The sequence below is a fragment of the Leuciscus leuciscus genome (assembly GCF_965113295.1).
Source record: "Leuciscus leuciscus genome assembly, chromosome: 17".
NCBI lineage: Eukaryota > Metazoa > Chordata > Actinopteri > Cypriniformes > Leuciscidae > Leuciscus > Leuciscus leuciscus.
This window is the reverse complement of record NC_138741.1, coordinates 38157071-38183206: the sequence shown is the minus strand read 5'-3', so window position 1 is coordinate 38183206 and position 26136 is coordinate 38157071. Positions and strand designations below refer to the sequence as shown.

Sequence of the window (26136 nt, the reverse complement as noted above, 5' to 3'; positions counted from 1 at the left end):
TGATCTATATATTGTTATATAGCCTACATGCAAATAAAATGTGGGAATATTAACAATAAACCTGTTCTTTTCAGGAAGTGAAGCCTTTCAAGGTCTCTTTATTTACTATGTTTGTCAGCCTTATTATACCATAATTATCAAATTATTGAAAGTGGGGTTTTGCACAAATATCAGCATTATTCAAATGATCAAATTGCACTGTAACCCTGACAACCGTTCGCTTTATGAAGGAATAGATTCTGTCCAAACTGTTTAGTTTAAGATAAACACAGATAAACACAGAGAGTTTGATGTATGAACGGCTTCATCTCCACATGTGCTGTGATCATCAGTAAAGGCCCGTTCCATAACTATATTAGCATCACACCGGCGGTCCACAATATCGCTCAGTTTAATCTGCAGTTTTGTCGCCTGTCACTTTAAATGCTCGAGCTCTGAAAGCAGGATGGATTCTGATTGGCTGTCAACAACAAATCGTTCTGAAAGTGATTCCGTCGGCATCATTCCTGTGTTGGTATCGTCGTTATAGTTCTGCTACACTTACAGCTATTTTTAGAACGATATCTTCGTTATTATTATTGTTCTCGGTGAGAACGAATCTTAGTCCCCCTCTAGTCAATCATTGTATCCCTTAAACTCATCTTTGATCACCAAAATGACATTTAAATGTTTTTCATGCCTTAAAATATCTTGACTGTAACTCGACACCCTTGCCTCATTAAGTATTCGGGTTTCTATGAATATGCAAATGAGCCCCGCCTCCACTCACTCACTCAGCTCAGAGATCCACTGGTTGACGATCACACGTTGATCTGATTGGTTACAAGGTAGTTTGTGACGTCAGAAACACCAGCGATTTCAAAGCGTGTGTTTGAGACTGTCTTTGGTTCACTGCAGTTTTAAGGAGGAAATACTCAGCAATGCTGTCGACTTATGAATTTACACATGGTTTGTCTTAAAGCATATTAAAAACACCACATAGACACATAAACAACATTAAAAGCTGGATTTACACCACAGGGGGACTTTAATCACTGAAGGCCATCGGACGCTCTCGTGTAAAGGACTGACTTCGCTTCTGTTTGCAGTAGAGAGAAGCCAGAGAGACACACAGCTGGAGCATTTCATCCATTTTATTGTTTAAAATCTCATAGTTTTGGTTCTTTACAGGGGCAGAGAGAACCTGAAGCTCTAGAGTTGTGCGGGACACGTCGTGGTGTGAAACACAAGACACCTGCGACACTTCTGGAACATAGTGTTCATTACACAGAAGAGATTAAATATAACATACTGTATATTACTATCAGTTTTCATCATTTAGAAACATAATTGCACAGGTCATGTTGTGTGCTGAATTGTACACAGAACATCAGGTGTTCCTGCAGGGCAACAGACTCTGTCATATTCTGAAACCGTACACATTTACATGGTAAAACAAGTTGAGATGAAGCTAATCAATGCGAATCCCACTCCAGACCCCCACTGCCATCGGTTACTCGTGTGTGTGTGTGTGTGGCGTATCGGTGTGTGTGTGTGGCATCGGTGTATGTGTGGCGTATGGGTGTGTGTATGTGTGGCGTATGGGTGTGTGTGTGTGTGGCGTATCAGGGCGTGTGTGTGTGTGGCGTATCAGTGTGTGTGTGGCATCGGTGTATGGGTGTGTGGCATCGATGTGTGTGTGTGGCGTATCAGTGTGTGTGTGCGATCACATGTCCAGCAGCAGCACCCGAGGGTCCTCCACCACAGATTTGATCTTGCGGAGGAAGGTCACCGCCTCTCTGCCGTCAATCAAACGGTGGTCGTACGTCAGAGCCACGTACATCATCGGCCTGATCTCCACCTGAACACACACACACACACACACACACACACACAGAACGAGTGAGAACAATACAATTAATAATACTAATTTATTAACAGTTTAACAGAAATTACATTCTTAATGGTTTTTTATTTTTTTATTCCATTTTCTTTTCCCCCAGTTCTGTGCTTTCCATTTACTTTAGTCTATATTCCATTTTAATGGTTTATTCAAAAACATATATAATTAATTTAATTCATAAAAACTTAATTTATAAATTTGTATACAATAATAGGTCCCTATGAATTTTTATTTTATTTTTTATTATTCTGTGAGAGTGGGCGGAGCTAAAGTGCTCATCTGGCGCAATTTGTTCGCTGCAATTCTCTGATTGGTGGAATTTTCTGTACAGCATCATGGGTAATGTAGTTTTCCAGCCCAAATTTCACTGTTAAACGTGATTATTTTAAAAATACATTGAAATTATGTGAATGGATGGCTTCAACATTCGATTAACAACCTCTGACCCCGTCTCTCTTTATAAGTCATTGTTAAAAATACATTTCTCCATGAATAAAATGAATGGAGTTCAGACATCTAACCTTCCCAGCGATGGCCACGGGCCGGTCAAAGATGCCATGCATGCCCAGGATGGCCGACTGCGGCGGGTTGATGATGGGTGTCCCGAACATGGAGCCGAACACTCCTCCGTTGCTGATGGTGAAGGTGCCGCCGTCCATGTCCTCCACAGCAAGCTCATTCTTACGAGCCTATGAGGAACCAGAGCACAAGACTTACAACACACACCAACACATCCAGTCCGACCCGTTTCCTTCTCTGTGTTTCTCCCTGATCTAGCCGGCTGTTAAACCTGGCATTGCAGATTCCTAATATTGTTGATAAATTGCTTTTTGTTCCTCTTTTGTAAGTCGCTCTGGATAAAGCGTCTCCTAAATCAGGGGTTTTAAACTTTTTTGGAGGCAGGACCATTTATAGGGCAGGGAAAACCAGTCGAATCAGGTCAAACCTGCGCTGTGGAGACACACACACAGAAGTCCACTTACATTAGACTTTTTTTCACAACACACAACAAATTGTTTGTCACTATAGCAACAATCCCCCCTCCTCTTTGTGACGGGCCTACACACACACACTCACACACACAGTTATTTAGAGGACATGTTTTTATTTAGCCACGTTGTTGCTGTTTGGAGCAGGTCTTAATTCTTTTGCTACTGTAATTTGCGCAGAGTTAAAATAACTTTAAGTTCACTTAATTAAATTAAGTTACACTTTGTCCTGCAAATGTGCCAAAGTCTAAACTGAGCATACTCATACACACACATACAGATTAACACACACACTCACACCTGGTTTTGTGTTTACGTGGATCACATGTTGGTTTCTGGACAGTTGTTGAATAAGCACATGAACTGAACATACGCCCGTCTCTCTGTGTGACTGACAGCTTTATTGATCACTGAGATAGCATTGACTTGGAATGAAGTTGGTTCAATAAAAAATGAAATTTTAAGAAGTAGCTTCGATGTCGTAAACTACTTTTGCCATGTTGCTGTAGCTTAGCTTGCTACCTTTCCCAGCAGATTAATAGGAGACAACAGGAGCGACCAGAGACGCAAGTGTAAGTCATTCGCTTCGGAATATATACAGTCAAACCAGACATTATTCAGACACCAGATGTTATTTCTGATATGTTTTCACTAGTGTGTGCAGGACACTATAGTTCATTTCTGTAAGTGAGGAGGGCAGAATAAAGTAAACTGTGACATATTATACCCAGATATTCTTCATACAGTGACTACCAGTAACATTTATACAAATTTAGGACCAAAAATGATTGGGACACTTTGACCTGATCATGTTTTCTGAAGTGTTTTTGTCTTTAATTGCTAATGCTCTTTTAACACACAGACTGAACACAATGAAGCATTGCTTGGTGATTGGTTGAGCTAAACTGGTATTATCTAATTGTGTAGTTAAATTTAACAGCTGACAGATATTCAACATAATTCATGTGTGAGACAGTCTAACAGAAGGACGGACAAAACCAGTCAAATATCAGCTGAGTTCTGCTCATATTTATCACCATTTTCTAAACTATAGAGAATAAGTAAGGGATAATGTAGAGCGAGGCGGTTGTTATAGCGAACAGGACTGATCGGGACCCCGGCTCCTGAAGGGCTTGTATTCGCTATAACAACCGCCTCACTATACATTATCCCGCTTATTACATGGCTACCCACCAAATAAATCAATATTTTGACAAAATATTGATTATTTTGACAAAATATTGATTAAAAAAGGAGTTTATTGATTTAAAAACGATTGTATTGCTTCCGCTAAAGAAAATAGTCCGTACCGTCTCTACGGTTAAAATCCTGCGTCCATAGCAACGCTCTGTTTATCATAGCAACGGTGTGTTATACTGCGCAGCGGTTATCAAGAAATAACACAGAGTTATTAGAGTTCAACCAAGCCATGTAATAAACTGTGATAACGTGAGGAATATTGAAGGTGTCAGGTAATAAATGTTGGTTTGTCTGTATATCTTAACACGACTTGAAGTTCGTACATATAGCAATATTATTTCAGCGACCGCACTTTGAAAACCCCTGTGCTAGAAACATAAATATAAACTGCTCTTCAAACCCGCCCGAGTCATCAGAGGAATAAACCACAGCGTTTTTCAGAAATTAAATGGTTTGATTTTTCCCTCCACTTGACATCAGCTCCACCAGTGACACCACCGCTGTTTTTTTAGGTCATGTAACATATTTACCTAAATAAAGATTTCTGGTCAGTTGCTCCAGTTGCAGATAAATAAGCATGTCTTCAGATCATTCGCTCAGTTCCCATCAGCCTCACCTTTTCTCCCAGCTCGTTGATGGTTTTCTCGATGTCGGCGAAGTTCATTCCCTCCACTCCTCTGATCACTGGCACCACCAGACCCTGAGAGACGAGGAGAGAGAGACGGGTTCAGGTGCACAGTCATACTCTACCACCAGAAGAAGAGTAACAACACACAGGAGAAGCACAAGATCTGGGAATTATGAGAATTATGTCACATTTGGGGCTCTTTAATGTTACGATTTTTTTATGCTCTTGAAAGAAGTCTCACCAAAGCTGCCGTTATCTGATCAAAAACACAGTGAAATATTATGAGTGTGTAAAATAACAGTTTTCTATGTGAATATATAGTAAAATGTCATTTATTCCTGTGATCAAAGCTGAATGTTCAGCATCATTACTCCAGTCTTCAGTGTCACATGATCCTTCAGAAATCACTCTAATATGAAGATTTGATGCTCAAGAAACATTTATGATTATTATCAATGTTGAAAAGAGTTCATATTTTTGAGGAAACCGTCATACATGTTATTTCTCAGGATTATTTGATGCATATGTAAAACTTCAAAAGAACAGCATTTATTTGAAAAATAATCTTTTGTAATATTATGAATGTCTCTGTCACTTTTGATCAATTTAATGCGTCCTTGATGAATAATATAATTTTTTTTTGTTAAATCTGACTGAGCTTTGAACGGTGGTGAAGCATCACTGACGTTAAGCTGTACAGCAGAAACAGACTTTGATGCATTATTTTCCTGTTATCACTGTAAAGCTAATTTGAAAGCTTTACTGTATTGTAAAAAGTGCAACATAAATAAAGTTGACGTGACCTGGCTCATGAGATTCACCGTTTCAGTCTTATAAAGAGTCTTTGTAAGAAGAATAAATCTGTAGGAATTACCTTTGGTGTCGCGACGGCCACACTGATATCCACATAATCCCGATAGACAATCTCTTTGGTCGTGTCATCAATGACTGCACACATAAAAACAACCGTTAACAAACAAACATACACACACACACATACATACACACATACAAACATACAATTGTTTTTTACATCCTCAAGCATGTTAGTGTGTTGTGTGTTAATAAGAATGGAAAGGTTTCACTGGCCTACTGAAGTATTGGTGTTGTTACACTATCATTGAGATACTATTATAGTTTTTATTAGCACATTTAATTCATTAAAATTTTTTTTTAATTTTGTTGTGGTTTTTGTTTGTTACGTTTTTATTTGTTTTATTTAGTAAATCAAGTTAAAACTAAATTTAAAATTTATTCTACATTATTAATATTTTGAAATAGTTTTTATTTTTATATTTTCATTAATAATTTTGTTGTGTATGCGTCATTTATATTGTTTTTTTTTTTTACATGTTTAGTTATATTAGTACTTAGTTAAGTTAAACAATGTTTTTTATATTATAATTTACATTTTTAATAAATATTTGTAATAATTTTTATGTTTTTTTATTTTAATTGTTCGTAATTTTGTTGGATTTTTGTAATTTATAGTTTATAAATCTATATAGTTTTTATTACTTTTTATTTCTGTTTTAGTTATTTTAGTCCATGAAGTTAAACCAAATGCCAAACTTTTCATATTTTAATTTTCAGTATTCAACATTTGAAGTGGATCAAAACTTTTCATCAAAGTTACACATGAATTTTGACCAATACCCGTTCTTATCTTAGGAAAACTTTGTTGATCCACTTCAAATGTTGACTACTGTATTTCAGTTAAAGTTTGGTTCATTTGAGAGTAACAGAAGTGTATGGTTTCAGTGAGCAGTAATAGCCCGGATCGTGCCAGCCCTACAGGCGTGTGTTTCCTCACCAGCAGGAACAGGCAAGTCTCCGATGAAGAACATGCAATGGTGTGTCTCTGGGCAAATATAGACACACACTGGCCTAATGAAACCGTGTTAAACGTGGCTGTCTATGTAGGCCAAGCCAATGAGGTTTGGAAGGAAAGAGAGGAGGGGGGCGACTGAAAGGTAATCTGTAAAACATGTTCTTTAGACTCGAACAGTCAACCACATAACCACACAGCGGCTTAATCTGAACTAGCAAGGTGTGTGTGTGTGTGTGTGTGTGTGTGTGTGTGTGTGTGTGTGTGTGTGTGGAGACACATACCAGCGTTAACGGCAGGCTGATCTGTCAAAGCATAGGCAGCAGCTTTCACAAACGCAGACATGAAGCCCAGTTTGATACTGTGTTTCTTCAGGAAAGCATCTTTATATTGTTTCCTCATCTCTGTAATGTTGCTGTCATGAGGAATAAAGAAACATGCAAGACATTAAACAAGGAACAGTTGCTCAACCTCGTGCCAACCCAAACCGGTACGGCTTTCAACCATGCAATCCTGAAGCAGATGTTCAGCAGAATGCTCACGCTGCTCTTTATCATCCAGTTCGATATTTTTCTGGTTATGGTGGCATTTTGGACGGTACCTTGAGGTCTGATTGTTAGTGTTAAGATTAGCGCTTTGATAATGAAAATGAGGAAAATAATTAACAGCACATGCTAATTACTGTCTAATTTTGTCGATTTTGTTTTAGAAATGGTTTCTCTTTCTGTGACATCACAGCTGGAACAACAATATAAAAAGTATGACAATCTCAGCTACTGATTATGTGCTTTATTTAATGTTTTAAGAATTTAATGTGAGTTTGAATAATAATTTTGTGTGAGCTTTATAGGCGTACTGGAAGAGACAATGATCAAATTCACCTCAGACAACAACATTCAAACTGTGAACAAACAAGTGTTTTCTATGACAAATCGGCTCTTCTGATTGGCTGTGATTTTTGATTGATTTATTTGCGAATGACTCCGCCCACACACTATTCTGATTGGCTGTGATTTTTGATTGATAAATCTCATCTTGATTCGCTTCAGGGTACCCGTGGTCATTCAGCTTCAGCTCACGCACACCAAACAATAATTTATTCAAATCATAATTGGAATATTTACTTTTACAAAAACACTGATTATAATCTATAATGTTGATCTAATCCATATGTTATTTTCCTCATCATTTTCATCAATAGCGACATTATTGGTATGATTGGAATATCTAAAAAGAAAAAACGATGCTATATTTTGAATTTGTAATAATATATAATATAATAGTAATTTAAGCACATTTTGATTATTGTTAAACAGTCGTCACGACATTCATACACCACAGAAACGAGCATCCCTCTAATTTTGATTTCAAATTCCTTGAAACATAAAAGCACAATCCAATCGGACACCAATAACCCACTGATAACTCCTCAGCAATGACCCTCAGCCATCAGAAGCCTGTGTGTGCGAGGCCAGTGCCATTCCAGGTTAACTTTCCTCACTAAAACCCCAATCGAGGATGTTGTGGACGACAGTCTGCCCAGATTTAGAGTGAAAAGCGCCGAGACGGTAATTCTCCATTTTCCTGTCTCTAACGCCGTTTAGCCTCTCCGGTTTCTCCGCTAACGGAATTAGGACCGTCCCAAGACACGCGCTCTCAGAGAAAGGAGAGAAGACGCGATAAAAATCTTCACTTTCCAAAGCCTTCAAATCTTATTGGCTCGTCATAATAGCCCATAACGGTCCGGGTTGCCTCGCACGCTCCCTCCGAAGGCCCGTCTCAGGGGACGTCCCGCGCAGATGCTAGCAGGCCGCAGACTAGCGCGCTCCTTCGACTCCAGACCGGCACAGTCTTCCTCCATCCCATCAATGCCAACGAGATTAGCGCACGAACACGAACCCCGAGCAGCTGAAAGGCAATACGGCCATTTGCGCTGGGGAGAAATCCTCAAAGTGTCATCTTCAGGGGCGAGCGAGGGAGGCTGCGGACATTAACGTTTCCTTGTAAATTAATAAAGCCCATTTTGCCCTTCTTATCTTTGTTTTGACCAACATTAGGACCAAATATTTACATTCCGCGCTTTAAGTGGCGATCGGGTTTCAGAAATCTCTTCCTGTAGGCCAGATCCCAATCTATAACCATTTGGACGGGCATTGCGGAGCTTCTAATCGGGTTTGGGCAATAAGCAACATTTTCACAGGCCATCGACAGATTTCCTATGTGTCCGTGTCTGGACACGCTCGACATCAGTTCTGTACACAAATATAACATTATAATGCTAGTGACATTTTCCAGTACAATAAACATCCAGATTTCAGTTTTTCAAAGAAAGTGTTTGAAAGTCTTTAGTACAAAAGGGGATTAAACACTTACTATCATAAATAACTAAATATAGACAGAGAGATCAATTTAAGACTCTCTTCGATCCAAAAACTTTAGGGATGCTCTGAAATTAACATTTTGGCCGATACCGATAATTCGTTATATTTGAAAGCCGATAACCGATATATTGGCCGATATCCGAATCTAAATACAAGTTTTTATATAATTTTTGAGAGTCCTATTTAGGCTGCTGCTTTTTCTGAGACTAAATATCACCCAGTATCTCCTCCTAGAGTTAGACTCAGTTATCTTTTATAACTGATCAGACTTAGTTTTCGTAAAACGGACGAACAAAACTACGAAAAATCCCATAGACTGTCATTAAGGGTGTCAAAACTTTTAACCTACATGCACCATATATCTATCAATCAATCTAACCAACATGAGGAAAAAATGCTATCAATGTGCTAAATCATGCTAACACGTTAAAACGTGTTAATGTGCTAAATCATGTTAGCTTAGCAACATGCTAACAACGTACAAAATCATGATAACATGTTAATTCATGCAAGCAATGTGTTAAATAATGCTAGAAACATGCTAAATCAAGTTAACAATGTTAAATCATGCTAAATTATGCTATCAACATGTTAAAACATGCTAGCAATGTGTTAAATTGTTCTAGCAACGTCAACAGCATACTAAATAATGCTAGCAACATGCTAATTCATGCTAGACACAAGCTAGAAAATGTGTTAAATCATGCTAACATGTTAAATTATGCAAGAAACGTGCTAATTCATGCTAGACACATGCCTGCAACGTGGTGAAATCATGTTAGCAACTTGCTTAAACTATGCGTTTAAACATACTAGTGACTTGCTAAAACACGTTAATAACATTTTATTGACAGAGTAAAATCTTTAAACTTCAAGCTTTTCAAAGTTACTTCAAACTTTCAGACAAGCTAACAACAAAGTTTGTCATCAAACTTTACTCGCCTAGTTTATTACTCTTTATTTACTTTTTTTTTTTTTAAATGCATAGAGACATCTAGTCAAAGAAGCAGCTCAAATATAAGTGCTTTCATCACTACGTTATCCCCTGACCACCGTTCATGTGATTTCAGAGTTAATCACTTTTTCTGAAATCCCATTAACAAAAACGAGTCGGTGTGCACAAACTTTTGACTGGTAGGGCATTAAAAACACATGTAAAAGAACCAATGACCCTTTATCTGCAGTTGTAGGCTGATGTTACAGGAACAAACCTCATATCGACTTCATTGAAGGTTGTCAACATGGCACAGGTGCTCTGCGCTTCCTTCAGCCGCTGAGCGATACGCAGTCTCATGCGGTTCATCTTCACCTGCAACAAAACCACAGCAGAGCCAAGCATTCACAACCAGAATTTAAGCTATTTTCAGTTGTTTCATCTGTGATATAACACTCATATGTCAATATAAAAATGATTTTAATGCACCTTTTTATTTGGCTATGGGATTTTTTTAAGAGCAAAGACGGAGTTATTATAACAGAAACTGATTTAAACCACAGAGGAAAACGGATGATTGAGTTGAATTGGGAATTATTTCTTGTTTCAATTAATTGTTTTATTGTTTCAACAATTTAGCCTGACTCAAAATGCTAACGGAAATCTCCAAATGGCATTTAACATGTTACGCATGTAAATAGTGCATTTTATTTGGTGAAAAAGACGCATTGATCATATTTCATTATTGTGCATTAAACATTATCAATCAAATGGCAACATCTCAACATGATCTACTGATTTGGGAGATGATAAAAAAATAAAATAAAAATCACCCTTTTAAGTAGAAATGCACGATATATCGGCCACCATATCGGTATCGGCCGATATATGTTAATTTTTTTATGTTATCGTTATCGGCCCTATAAGAAAATTTGTCTGATATATTAAAGCTGATAAATAATGCATTATTTCCTTCAGCTGAGACACTTCAGATGTGCACTGTTCAACATGAGGGTTTTTAATTGCTTGAAATATGATTGGAATCACTTCAAAAGAGGAAAATACTGTTCAGTGCAACACAAGTCCATCATATAGGCTGTATAAAATTATAATGAGAACATTATTATAATTGTGTGTTTGGGACATGGCTTTTAATGGTGAGACTTATTTTTGTAATCAGGCTCTCAAAACTTATATTAAAAAAATTGGATTTAGATTTATCGCCCAACATATCCGTTATCGGCTTTCAAATATAAAGAATTATCGGTATCGGCCCAAATTTTCATATCGGTGCATCCCTACGTTTAAGTGATTTCAAATCAAATAGAAACTTTCTGATTATCATCACAGAGATGAAGAGTGTCAAGATATAATGAGCCACATCACAGTCACAGGTGAAACTGAAGGCTTGACATTTTGTGGTCTAACATGATCATGCTAATGTACAACAACTGCACAAGTGACTGAAGTAATCAAATGCTGTGACAGTCTAATCAGCCCTAAATTAGTCAAGTCGTCTTTGATGTAATTGGTCCAATATTACTAGGGATGCACAGTTAAGAAAATTTTGTCCAATACGATAATTTGTTATATCTGAAAGCCGATAACAGATATATTGGCCGATAAATCTAAATTAGATTACAAAAAAAAGTCTCACCAAAAAAAGCCACGTCCCAAACACACGATTATAATGTTCTCAATATAATTGTATGTAGCCGATATGACAGATTTGCGCTGCACTGAACTGTATTTTCTTTTTTTGAAGTGATTTCAATTATTTATCAAATTACTTATCAGCTTTAATATATCGGCAAAATTTTCTTATCTTATCATAAATTAACATATATCGGCCGATACCGATATATATCATGCATCCCTAAATCATGCATCCCTAAATATTACCCAATAAAAATCCTAATAGAATGAGCACATTAGGGTCGTACGCAGCAAGAGCCGTCAAACTGAGCTGTGGAAAACACATTCTATAGCAGTGTGCAGAACTCGAGCTGTATGAGCTGTATATGAGCTGTATATGAGCTGTATATGAGCTGTATATGAGCTGTATATGAGCTGCAGTGTGTGTTCCTGCAGACGGAAGGCTATCCGTGTGAACGTGTGTCTTACCCTGTGCTCTGACCGGGCAGCTTTGGCCCCAGTATCAGCAGGAGCAGCGGTGGGTTTAATGGCTGAAACTGTCAACACACACAACAGAAGACAGTTTTAGGAGCGTTCAGTCCTGCAATGTTTAGTAACAAAAGCAGGATTTCAAATGTAAGGCCTTTTAAGACCTGCAGAATAAAAAATGTATACAATATGGGTAGGGCTGGGCGGTATATCAAGTTTGTACGATATATATAGACGATATATCTGGATTGCTGGAACATTTTAAATAGACAACATAAAAATTTTTTTTTTTTAAAAAGACATTTCATAAAAATTTGTTTTTAATGAATTAAATTAATTAGCAAGCTTTTGATATTAAAAATTAAACATTTAATTAAACAATTGAAATTGAATCCAGAGAACCTAAAACAAAACAAAAAAAGAAAGATTTTGGGATCACAATAATATGGATTTGGGGGGGGGGATTAAACGGAATATGGGAAAAAAATTAAATAGAATTTGGGAACAAATAAATGGAATTTGGGGTCAAAAAAATCCAACAGATTTCATAGGGCTCTATAAGCACCATAGAACAAAAGAAATGACGTTTGAAATCAACGATGAGGTTTGATTATGTAAGCCAGGTAAAACTCCTCCTGGAGGGCACTAACCTGGTGTGGCCTGGATGGGCTGGGCTGGCACAGGGGGCACGGGGGGCATGCTGGAGGGGATGGGGCCCGCAGGACCCGGAGCAGGAGCCGCAGGAGCAGGAGTCTCTGCTGGAGGAGGAGGAGGAGCTGACGCCACCGTCGTCTTAGCAGCTACAGCTGAAACATGTCACAGTCACAGCTCAGACCACTGCAGCACAACATCACTCACTTACACTCAGAACCACTTCCTAGGACACAATGACCTGATACTTTTTTTATGGTTGTGGTTAATGAAGATGGAAATTTTTAATGTGGGTATACACACATATATACTTCGCCCTGATAAAGATTTCACAAGTTAGTTTACTTGTTTAGAAGCAAAGTTTTATTAAATATATTATCTCAAAACAGCATCACAGAAAATGCATGTTTCAATCTTAAAATCAGAGTCAAAGTTATGTCAATATGGCAGTAATATACATAACGTTATGCGGATCGTTAACATAATAACACAATGATCATGTCAGGCAACGATTACAGCCTGATAACCATAAAAGAACACAACATAAGATGTATTTAGTCCACAACATTCCTTTAATATATTCCTATTATGATGTTTTGTGGCTGACCTCCTTTCTTGAGTCTGAAGAGAGGCGTTCCTCCTTCCACTTTCCCTCCATCAGGAACCAGCAGCTCCTCGATGACTCCAGCAGCTGGAGAGGGAACCTGAACCGACGTCTGCAGCGGGACAACACACACGTCAGGCCCTCACACACACTTCAGGCCCTCACACACACGTCAGGCCCTCACACACACGTCAGGCCCTCACACACACACACGTCAGGCCCTCACACACACACACGTCAGGCCCTCACACACACACACGTCAGGCCCTCACACACACACACGTCAGGCCCTCACACACACACACACACGTCAGGCCCTCACACACACACACACGTCAGGCCCTCACACACACACGTCAGGCCTTCACACACACACACGTCAGGCCCTCACACACACACACGTCAGGCCCTCACACACACACGTCAGGCCCTCACACACACACACGTCAGGCCCTCACACACACACGTCAGGCCCTCACACACACACGTCAGGCCCTCACACACACACGTCAGGCCCTCACACACACACGTCAGGCCCTCACACACACACGTCAGGCCCTCACACACACACGTCAGGCCCTCACACACACACGTCAGGCCCTCACACACACACGTCAGGCCCTCACACACACACGTCAGGCCCTCACACACACTTCAGGCCCTCACACACACTTCAGGCCCTCACACACACGTCAGGCCCTCACACACACGTCAGGCCCTCACACACACGTACGTCAGGCCCTCACACACACACACACGTCAGGCCCTCACACACACACACGTCAGGCCCTCACACACACACACGTCAGGCCCTCACACACACACACGTCAGGCCCTCACACACACACACACACGTCAGGCCCTCACACACACACACACACGTCAGGCCCTCACACACACACACACACGTCAGGCCCTCACACACACACGTCAGGCCCTCACACACACACGTCAGGCCCTCACACACACACGTCAGGCCCTCACACACACACGTCAGGCCCTCACACACACACGTCAGGCCCTCACACACACACGTCAGGCCCTCACACACACTTCAGGCCCTCACACACACACGTCAGGCCCTCACACACACACACTTCAGGCCCTCACACACACACTTCAGGCCCTCACGCACACGTCAGGCCCTCACGCACACGTCAGGCCCTCACGCACACGTCAGGCCCTCACGCACACGTCAGGCCCTCACACACACACGTCAGGCCCTCACACACACACGTCAGGCCCACACACACACGTCAGGCCCTCACACACACGTCAGGCCCTCACACACACGTCAGGCCCTCACACACACACTTCAGGCCCTCACACACACACGTCAGGCCCTCACACACACGTCAGGCCCTCACACACACGTCAGGCCCTCACACACACGTCAGGCCCTCACACACACACTTCAGGCCCTCACACACACACTTCAGGCCCTCAAACACACACTTCAGGCCCTCACACACACACTTCAGGCCCTCACACACACACTTCAGGCCCTCACACACACACTTCAGGCCCTCACACACACACTTCAGGCCCTCACACATAGGGGTGTGACGATAACCGCATCACCGCAATATCGCGTTAATGAGATGCCTACCGCGGTGTGAGGTCATCACCGCACTTTTTTTCTTTCTTTTTTTTTGAAAGTCACAGGAGTGCATATGGTGTGTGATATGAACTATAAACACATTAATATTTGCTTATAATTTACTGTATCTGCGAGTCCCATGTTCAAGTGCTTCTGGAGAAAAAAAAAAACGCTTCCTGCGCAAGGGAGGGACAGTCCGTTAAACATATGGGGGATTTATTTTTTTGTGTGTTTCTGATTATTATTAATTAACTGCTAGGTTTCAGTACTTGTGATGTTTACAGATAATGTTCAATTAAATACAAACAAACACAGGCATAAAAGACAAGCATAACGTAAACAGTTGGAGTTAGATTTTAATTGCAAGTAGCGATCTCTCTCATGTGGTATAGGCAATAACAGTTGACGGCGCTAGCCGAATGATTTAAAAAATAGCCACGAATCTAGTGTCTAAGCCAAATACTGTGTCGCCTTTGAGGCAGGTGACAATTAAGGGGAAGCCGGTGAATTTGGACAAGGCAATATGCCGTATTTGTCGCACAAAAGTATCCGTCTCGCGAGGAAATACCACTAACTTAAGACCACATCTTAGAAAAATTAACCATCCTGTGGCGTTTGCTGGACTTAAGTGCAGAACACCTACCTTAGGTTGGCGACACTGGCTGCGTGGTGTCCGTTTTTATTTCGGCTCCCATGTTAACAGGTTAGAGCTCGCACACTGCCTGCGTGAGACGCACGTCTCAGTTGCGGCACGAGCCGCGCGGAAAAAAGCGTGCATGCTAGAAATAGAACCGACGCCTATTTTTCACGCAAGCCTGTTGGAAGCGTTTCCTGGCAAAATAGAATAGGAAAAAAATGTTTGTATGTCATTTTGACATGAATACATATTAATAAATTACATTTTGATGTTTGAAAGTTTAGGTTTTGACATAAATGCAGATATAAATGTAATTAAAAAAAATATTATCGATTTTCAAATATTGCACCTGTCAATACAGAACGAAATATTCTGTAGCCTATTTTGCCATCAATACTGCCGACGCTGTCTTTGCTGTTATATATTTATGTTTAACATTAAGTATAGGCCTTCCACAACTCTCTCCCCATATGTCGAATATATCACCAATGAGGCTTATATGTCACCTAGCAGCAGCAGCGCTGTTTCTGGTGTGCAAAGACATAAAAAAAAGCCACGCAGCTGACACGCAACAGAAACGCCACACTCACACCACGCAGCCAGTGTGTCGCCGGCCTTAATAGTTAATTATTAATATTTACAATTTAATATTTGTTAATTTGTTTATTTGTTAATAAAGAATACTGCTTTATGTTATTCATTTCCATTGTCATTTACAAGCTACATGCGTTCTTGATCGCCTCTGCAGTGTGTGACGCGGCCGCGGGTGATTTAAAAAAAAATTTATTTATTTATTTTTGGGGTGGGTGGGGGGTCGGTTAACCGCCAAACCGCGAGATTTGTTGCTTCTTTACCGCGGTAAGAAAAAATCCCATACCGTCACAGCCCTACTCACACACACACTTCAGGCCCTCACACACACACTTCAGGCCCTCACACACACACTTCAGGCCCTCACACACACACTTCAGGCCCTCACACACACACTTCAGGCCCTCACACACACACACGTCAGGCCCTCACACACACACGTCAGGCCCTCACACACACACACGTCAGGCCCTCACACACACACGTCAGGCCCTCACACACACGTCAGGCCCTCACACACACACTTCAGGCCCTCACACACACACTTCAGGCCCTCACACACACACTTCAGGCCCTCACACACACACTTCAGGCCCTCACACACACACTTCAGGCCCTCACACACACACTTCAGGCCCTCACACACACACTTCAGGCCCTCACACACACACACGTCAGGCCCTCACACACACACGTCAGGCCCTCACACACACACGTCAGGCCCTCACACACACACTTCAGGCCCTCACACACACACTTCAGGCCCTCACACAGTCAACAACCACAGAGCCCTCTTCTGCAGAGCTGAACTCAACTCAACTCCACACCGTAATAGAACTGAATCAACATTGACTTGTGTTGAATAAGACACTATTGTATATTTTTAAAAGCTGCTTTAGAGCAGAATTGAAATCTGAAAGACTGGCTAATTTAGGGCCTACATGTATAATGGGAAACAAACACAGTGTATTTTGCACATGGTACATTATGCCGGTTGAGTTTGCACATGGGTTAAGGATTTATCTCGCCCTACAACTTACTAAAAAATGCTAATAAACAATTAGTGGGGAAAAAAATTCTGATTACTATCCTTGATTAGTCAGAACCTCAAGCGTAAACATTTTAATCAAAACATTTAATGTTTAACATCAAATCTAGATTTAACACTGACCATAATTGAAAATTGGAATATATGCGACTGATGTTTCTGAACTATAACTGCAGGAGTGCTGACACACAGCTCACTGTGTTCAGAGTAGCACATGTGTTCCTGCTAAACCACTTCTTAGTCTGTGGTTTGCAGCCCTTCTGCTGCTTTTTTTAACCAGTTTATGTTACTTGTTTTTTGTATAATGATTTGAATAATTTTTTAACATACAGACTTTCATTGTGCACATAGTTAGAGTTGCACTGGCATGACAAATATGATATCAATTATTAGAACGGTTCTTAATTGCATTTAATGTAGTTTCAAAATCACATTAAAAACTTCGGAAAGCGACAGTATTTACAGCATCCCCTAAAACAGACAAAACTATTCTTACCTTATCAGTCTCGATTTCACAGACGACCTCATCCTCAGAGACCGTGTCTCCAACAGCTAAGAGAGACACAAACAGGGTGAACGAGGTCCAATCAGATTAACCGTGTGTAACACACACCTGATCTCACATACACATCTTACCTTTCTCCCACCTGACGTCTCCCTCTGTGACAGACTCCGCAAACGCTGGGGTTTTTACCGTAATAACTTCATTCCCTGCAATCACACGAGACATTTAATGTGGTGTGCAACAGTAGAAATGTGTTAACCAATAGAGATCTTCACACCACTGAAGACATGACTGCACAGAAAGAAGAGCCTGCCTAAAATGGTTGTGTAATTTAAAACAAACAAACAAAATCAATTTGTTTCACTAGTTAATTGGATTAAAAAGGTGCGGTGGACACAAACACTTCAGCAACAGAAAGATAAGAAACGCTCTGAGTACGTCTGCATCAGCATTGAGTTTATTACATGTAAGGTAAATAATTAATAGCGCTAATAACTCGATAAACATCACCAAATGCCTTAAAGTGCAATGCTGCACTCAAAACATTTCAGGTTTCGTGATTTGTATTCTAGCATCATTATTGCAACATGATTCCTCACATTTTAAATATTTATCAGCATCCATGGCAACGATGTGCCTTTATATTATCGCGCTTATTACTTCACACAAAATATTGATTTGAGTTAATTAACGTTAAATCTTTTATTAGCAAAGTTTTGTGAAGAAATCAGGTTCTAGCAAGCAGCTTTCAGTCAAGACAAACCACAGAATAATAATCATGCCACTGAATGCTGAGATTGACGAATTAGAATCAAGTATTCTAGAGATATGCAATAAAGCTAAATATTTCAAAATAATCTGAGACCTCATCCTACGGCTGATAAGAGTTTGAAAAGGCTGCATCCATTTGTACGCACTTTACCAGTGCGTTATATGTAAAGCGGGGTGTCAAACATACAGCCCACGATGATGGCCAGAAAATAGAGATGCACCATAAATCACAACGGTTTTCAGTTTCATTTAAAAACTACTTGCACTTCCGTAAGAAACGCCACAATTGATCAAGAGCTTAAAGCAGAAATGAGGGAGAAACACCCAGAAACTCCTCATATGAGCCGCTCACAGTATAAGGGTCTTTCCTTGACATTAATGCTTGGATACACACATACGTCTCCTTCCGTTAAACATAATGGCTAGTGCGGGGGCTGAGATACATGTAAACCTACCAACATCTGTCGCTATGATGTTTGAAGTGACTTAACACGAGAGGAAAAAAATAAGTTTTCTATTGCATAACATCGGTTAATGGAAACGACGTCGTTTCGCAATCGTTCTTTATCGACATTTCGAAAATATCGGAAAAATGGAAACGCGGCTTATGAAGGGAACTGTCTTCAGAATGGTTTCGATGGCATTGTCCTCTTAAGGCCGTATACAGCAGTGTTTATAAGACTGTGTACAGCGGTAAACAAGGAAACGCTATAATGCTGTTCCATAAGCGCCACCTACTGTCAGAGAGTGAATCTGTAATTTCATTCAGTCCGTTTGCCGTTTTTGTTTTGTGCATGTGTCTTGCAGAATAATTATAGCATAATTTTACAAAACAAAAGTCAAGAGCTGCACGATTAAGCGTTAAAAGATCACAATCTCGATTCAAACACCAGCGCGATCTTATTCCTAAACGACAACAATTCGTCTGTGTCTATTAAACGACAAAATCACACCAGAACATCTAGATCTGCGTTTGAGCTGCTGATGATCCAGAGAGCAGTGGTCACTCATGGACAGGTATGAAACAGCATCACTAACAGTCTTTTCAACCACACAGTATCATTATGTCTGTCTTACAATAACTCATATCACAGAAGTACTGGGATAAGTCCACAGTTCAGATGTAAACACTGATGTCTACGGAAGCGATCACAATGGAGTAAATCATCATTTTGAAAGTAACTTGATGCTCCACATAATGATATAGATTTCATCGTTACACCAGTAGGTGGCGACAAGTGGCTGTTAAACAATGTATTTGTCAATGAATAAATTCATCCAAGAGATTTTTTTTCAAAATGAAACAAGTATTTATGAGTCATTAAATCATTTATTCAAACCGTTATTAAAAGTATTCATTCATATTACTATTTTTTTTTAAATAGACTGTATTTTTTACAGTATTTTTAGTTTTTTGAAATGCAATACATATGTTATTATTGTTCAATTAATACATTTTTTATTCTTTATTCTAAAAAAAATTATCTAATTCTGACATTGAAATAACCTTCAGATTCCGTCATTTCAGCAAAATAATCAACAGTGAAACCCACTAATGAGGAGCTCAGGGTCACGCTCTTTACAGTGTCCTTGTTACAGGCACTTACTATAGTAACAGCAAATTATGCATAATTACATACATCTGACCCTAAACCAAACCCTAATCCTAACCCTAAAGTAAGTACATTAATTACTATTATTCAATACTTAAACGTATAAATCAGGATTCATACACGTTTACCAATAGATTCATGGCAGATATTCATGACCAACCATTCCATGAAACGTCACCAAACCAACATCTGAGATGCTGCGATGCCATTGGTCCACTGGTTACTCCAGTTATCCAATCACAGCCTCAGGACAGTCACATGACTTTATTGTTGTGCATCCAGGGATTTTTTAAGTAAATGTGTTTCCATCATAGTTTATGTGCATGTCTTCTTCCCGGATAAATTATCCGCCTCGATTGAGTGCATGTGTGTTTTTTTTGTGTGCGCATTTATAATTTATGCATATCTTGCCGTTTCCATTCAGCGTTCCCAAAAATGGGCATAAAAATGGGTGGATGGAAACACAGCTAATGATGCTGTGCAACCCTTTTTAGCAGCTTTCCCCTTAGCCTACAGAAGCAGAGCGTGAGCTGATACGTACTGTGAGCGGCTGTGGTGTTGAAGTATCTGATCTGGTAGACGCTGGACCGGGTCTCACTCCTCCTAGAAATCAACAGCACAATCCAGTGAGATCTCACCACATACATCCTCTGGGATCAGTGAAGAGTCAGACTTCAGGAATACTTACGGGCTGTTCTTGAAGGAGACGCACTGACTAGCGGATGAAATACCTGGAGGAAAAAGGAACATCTAATCATGTTTGTTTGCAACTGTCAGAAAAAGAAAGATACAAGACTGTTAAAACCTTTAGAAAAACACCACCGATGTCATGCAAAACAGAGGAAACATCACCAAGAGTCATGAGCTCACCTGAAGTAGCCCGTCTGGCAAGAACACCGTTTCCCTAGAAGAACAAGACGACAGCAATCAATCAATGAGCACTAACAGCACTGAAGCATCACTGTACCAATCAAAGAGCAATGTCCAACAAACACACGATTATATCATGTAGCCAGACTGAGACAAACAACTTAAAGTCAATCATTTCATCCCTTTAAACTCATCTTTGATCAACAAAATGTCAGATTTAAATGTCAGTTTCAGCTCAAATGTAATATCTGACCTAGGGCTGCACAATATATCGAAATATCGCAAATAGTGCTGCACGATTAATTATATCGCAATCACGATGTCAAGCCTACGCGATTATACGACGCAAAATGCTGCGATTTTATATTAAATAAACAAATTAGCGCTGTTAACGCAACATCTGTTCATTTTTGGCATCCTTTGGCTAGTGTTACATGATCCCGCTCTTATTCATGCAAATGCTTTTAAACCATTCATGCACGACAAGACAAAAAAGAGCTCGCTGTCAGTGAATGTCCTGACTGACACACAGAAAGACTCGCGCTGATATCGTGTGCGCGCACAAAACAGCCCAGAATACAGTTCTCTTTCGAGCTTGAACGAACAATAACACACACAATTATGCCAAAATGTCTTTTTGTCGAGTTCATCATAACATATGAGTAGTCTTATGATGAACGTGAAGAGTTGTGACTCGTGAGAGAATGAGGCGCGTGTGAGATCCGCGTCTCTGTCAGCAGCGGCTGCTCTTAAAGGGACAGTACACAGTAGCCACTAATTATATCTGTCGCTTAAGTTAATCAAAGAACAAAGGGAACAGAGAAAAACACTCACTGCTCTTGACTAAAGAACTTTTTTCTTTAGGCAGATTATCACTAATCTGTGTGTGCATTTATTTTCCTTGAGAACCAAGCAAGTTGACTCATGAAACCATTTGTTTATTATATCGCAATCGCAATATTGACCTCAATTATCGCAATATGACATTTTCCCCAAGTCGTGCAGCCCTAATCGCAAATGTATATATTGTGATATATCACAACCGCTTGCAATAACTGGGGTCATGAACACAAGAAGAAGAGAAAATCACTTGCTGCTCTCGGCTGAAGAACTTTTGTAGCTTTAATAAGAATCAGTATTTAATTCATACAGTGAAAACAAAGCAGTGTTTATTTTTACACTTGATTATTCAGTTTCTGTTGTTAATAACCCTAATGTAGGATAACCTGAACCTCACTGATGGTAGAATAACACTTCTTATATATACAGTAAAACACTGATGTTCACTGGCAGAAGCTGTAGGGATGTTTTCTCGTCACAAAAAGGATGTGAAACACATGTAGGTTATATCATTATAATATATTTTAAAGATAATTTAAGTTTATTTTACACACTTTAAGCATTATCGTATCGCATGTCGCATTATTTAATGAGTTATCGCATTTTTCTTCGATATCATGCAGCGATGATACTGACTATGATTGGGTTATTTGAGACGGTCATATTCCAAGCTTGATAGACAAAAATGATGATATTGATGATATTAATAATGCAGTAATAATAAAGAAGTTATTTCTCATTATGGCTCCGAAAACGCGAACTCATTTCATGTTCTCCAGCTTTACCTCAAGCTGCTATTCCTTTCAGAGGTTTCGTTATCGATGACATTGACTACGTTTACATGCAGCCAATAACCCGTTAAAAACCGGGATATTAGCAATAACCCGGTCGCGCACGGCCATGTAAACACCGGCAAAAACCCGGATATGCTCATATCCCGGTTTTTAAAAACCCGGATATGATCCCTGGGGTACCCCTAAGAATCGGAAATGACGCATATTGCGTCTTAAGGTTGTCCGTACGTCCAGACGCTAACCGTGCGTCGCCGTTTACATCGGGATATTGCCAAATGCCAATTGATTACAAATTCCATGTATACAGGAGTAACTCTCTCTACTCACGCATGTAAAAAATGTTTCAGAAACCCAAATAGTGACCTTAACCCGACCATAACCCGAATTTTAACAGCTTGTAAACGTAGTCATTGATGCATCATAATTAGTGATGCTCCGATTGATCGGCCGCCGATCATGATCGGCCGATATTGGCAAAAAATAGCTTGATCGGCAACCCCCAAAAGCGCCGATCAAAAAAGCTGATCACGTGACGTAAATAACTCGCGCAACTTTTCCGCATGCGCGGCAACACAACAGCAGAGCAGAGCTTGCTTAACAGTGGCAAAATGAGTTCTCCTATGACGGCAATTCAATGGCAATTATAAACGAGCGCACAACTGATGCTGGCGCGCGCGGTAAATGACATTCGCGAGAGGATAAAAGATCTACGCGCGAGGAAACGGGAACTCGCGAGCTCATTCAAACCCTGCGCGGACATCTCTGCCCTCGCGCGCGCATGATCATTCCCCACACGCTCGCGCTTGATCTCCTCTCGCCTGCTGATTTTGCTCGCTCGAACACTTTTATTTTTGGCAGTCGAGGGGCGGGACTTACTGTTTTAATAACCTCAAATGTCATTGTCATTATTTTATTTTTTGGATCTGATGTACTAGTTAGTTCCTCAACTACATCCATTGTAGTCTGCCTGACCCCTCTTTGTTTTGAAAAATTATACTGTGCCTTATTTGGAAAAGGTGGCCTACAGTAGCCTTATGTTATCTTGTTTTCTAACTACAATTAAATAAATATTGGTGGTTCTTCAAGATTTTCTTGACTCTAGCATATTTCCATTCTGTGATCAGCAGTGATCGGCAATCGGCAGATCATGATTTTGGTGATCGGTAATCGGTGATCGGCCCCAAAAATGCTGATCGGAGCATCACTAATCATAATCTAGAATATTATTTTTCGTAACAGTCTTAAAATATGTATTTTTCATGTCGGACACGCCCCCGCACAGAAGCTCTTTGTTTTATGATCTATCCTGACAGTGATTATGTTTGATAATGAAAAAAACAGGATAAGTTAATATTACAAATGGTTTCTTTGCAATTCATGTTGTATTTATTGTCAGTGCCGGACTCTCAGTTCACATGGAGTCGGGAACTTTGTAGTGTGTGTGTGTGTGTGACCGTGTTCGTCCGTTACTGAAGAGTATTTTTGACCAAACTATGTTCATTTAAAGCTGCATGTGACTTATGAACACATTAGTATTTCATATGGAGTAGGGAACTTATCAAATACACATGGAAAACTAAGCAAAGCCTATATAAAATAATAATTTGCCAAAAAACAGGACCTGTGAAGTTGCAAAAACTGCATTGCCATTTTATATTAGAAAAAGTAATATTCAATGTAATACTTTAACATCATATTGTTTTATAGTTAATCTTACATCGTTATCTAATAAATCAATGGAAAAACAGGCGCACTGACACATGACTGCGTCTGACAGGCCGTTAAACACCAATGCTATCGGCATGTGAAGGCTGAGTGACAGTCAGGCCCATGTGCGAGTCATGTGATCTATGCGTGTCACAGGGTCAAAGGGAAGGACTCTCATATCTACAAGATGAAAAAGATTATCAATATGCGTTTGAAGTTTTGATAAATAACAGACTCATTTGGGGGATTTTCCTCCTCTACTTCTCAATTAATCTGTCCTAGTGCCTGTCCCTGGTAAAGTCACCTTGAAATTAAAAATTCGTATTTTTTTACGGAATATTGTAGGATTTATTATAAACGATTTATCGATGCACATCATCATTATTGTGTTAATAATCTTGAATCAGAATAAGTTCTACTTGCAGCATCTCTTCTCTGATGATGAGGGCGGGGCTATAACCTGTCACTCACATGAGATCAGCCAATAGCAAACCACAACCATCCAACCAGCCAATCAATTCCCCACAGACACAATCAAGCCCCGCCCACATTTGTTCTTGTTTTAGAAGGCCAGTTCAACTTCTGTTTCATGACTTCAAAGACTGATATATTTATAGATGCATAGTACATTTTAATTACTGTAGATAAGATGTTTGCACAAACTGAAATGAAACGCTTATTTTACAAGTTTTCCTCAAATATCACTTAAATGAATAATTATAAATGTATGCGTTACATTTTGAAAGTGACCCACAGTAGATTGACTACTAAATGCAGTTATAGTCAGTAATCTTTATGACCAAATTACGGTAGATATCACTAATACTTAGTAATAACGAAAATAATGTTTTATGTAATACAGTCACTTTAGAAGATAATGATAAGAGAAAAACAGAGAAAGTGATGCCATGAAACAGCAGAGACTGACACACGAGTATGACAGCAGCGCGCGCGCACACACACACACACACACACACACAACTACTAATGCATTAGCATAACACATGACAACAAACATGAATATGAACATGTTTAGCGCGTGTCGTGTTGTTATATGAGGTGACAGCTTGATCACATGAGGTCTTTGACAGCAGACGTTTCTCAAATGACCTCACTGATCTACAGCATTTATTTAAAGTTTGATGAACGCATCACATAAAGGCCGAAAAGCCCGTGTTAGTGTCATGAATATAATGTAAAGATATGAGTTTGTGCGCGAGTGTCCTGCTGCCCTTGGGCCTGCGCGCGGCCTACCGCTGCCGTCATCATTAACGGTCGTTACGCTCACGGTTCATCACCGTTCGGTCTCTCCGCGGGACACACACGGGGAAAGACACACGTACCTGCCGCAGGGCGGTGATCGAGCGCCCGAGGCTCCGGGAGAGACAGCGGGAATGGGACAACATGTCGTCGGGGTGAACCGCGCGCACTGCAGCTCTCACACAGCACAGAACCGGAAACAGCGCCGCCGCAATCCGGAAGCAGTCCGGAACATACCATCACGAATCAGAGAGGGGTGAGAGCGAATGGAATGTACCATTGATTTGTTACTCTTATTTCAACTCAATAGCGTAGCATTAAATATCATGTAAAGATAATTGTAATTGTTTAAAATTCAATCTGCATTAATAACATTAAATGTGCAATATATACTTTAGTGATCCACACACATTGTGTTTTATACTATTTATTATTAATCTGTTACAATTAGCATACAAAATAACACGTTGTAATGCATTAATGTATGTTTGTTGAAGGTCATTGTGTATCATCATGTTTATAATGTATACTTTTACGAATTTCCTTTTTTCGTTGCAACATGTGTATAACACATTTTCATAAATTATGTGCTGGTTCATGTCCATGACTGTGTGTAATGTATTATTTTATTATGTTAAGTAATCTCAAGTAAAGTGAACTCCATACCTTATTATAGCCT

The 26136-nt window shown here is 39.9% G+C and overlaps 2 protein-coding genes across 3 annotated transcripts in view; both read right to left on the bottom strand.

Moving 5' to 3' along the window:
* The window catches only part of LOC309479447 (uncharacterized protein), a 148951-nt gene that overhangs the window by 116718 nt on the left and 6097 nt on the right, over positions 1 to 26136 (bottom strand). The gene's annotated exons all lie outside the window — the stretch shown is intronic.
* On the bottom strand, positions 1116 to 25692 carry dlst (dihydrolipoamide S-succinyltransferase). 2 transcript variants are annotated; one of them, XR_014199212.1, is made up of 16 exons: positions 25541 to 25692; positions 20857 to 20890; positions 20675 to 20717; positions 20528 to 20589; positions 17734 to 17808; positions 17594 to 17649; positions 13225 to 13333; positions 12617 to 12772; positions 11967 to 12034; positions 10120 to 10217; positions 6812 to 6942; positions 5574 to 5647; positions 4688 to 4771; positions 2404 to 2571; positions 1651 to 1840; positions 1116 to 1554 (listed from the first exon to the last, which is right to left on the bottom strand). XR_014199212.1 is itself a non-coding variant. In XM_082143553.1 (15 exons), the coding sequence occupies exons 1-15, from the start codon at positions 25601 to 25603 to the stop codon at positions 1706 to 1708; spliced, it is 1356 nt and encodes a 451-aa protein (XP_081999679.1). In that variant the 5' UTR covers positions 25604 to 25692; the 3' UTR covers positions 1116 to 1705. The 2 variants fall into 2 exon arrangements, 1 of the variants encoding a protein (XP_081999679.1); XM_082143553.1 differs by having other exon boundaries at positions 1116 to 1840.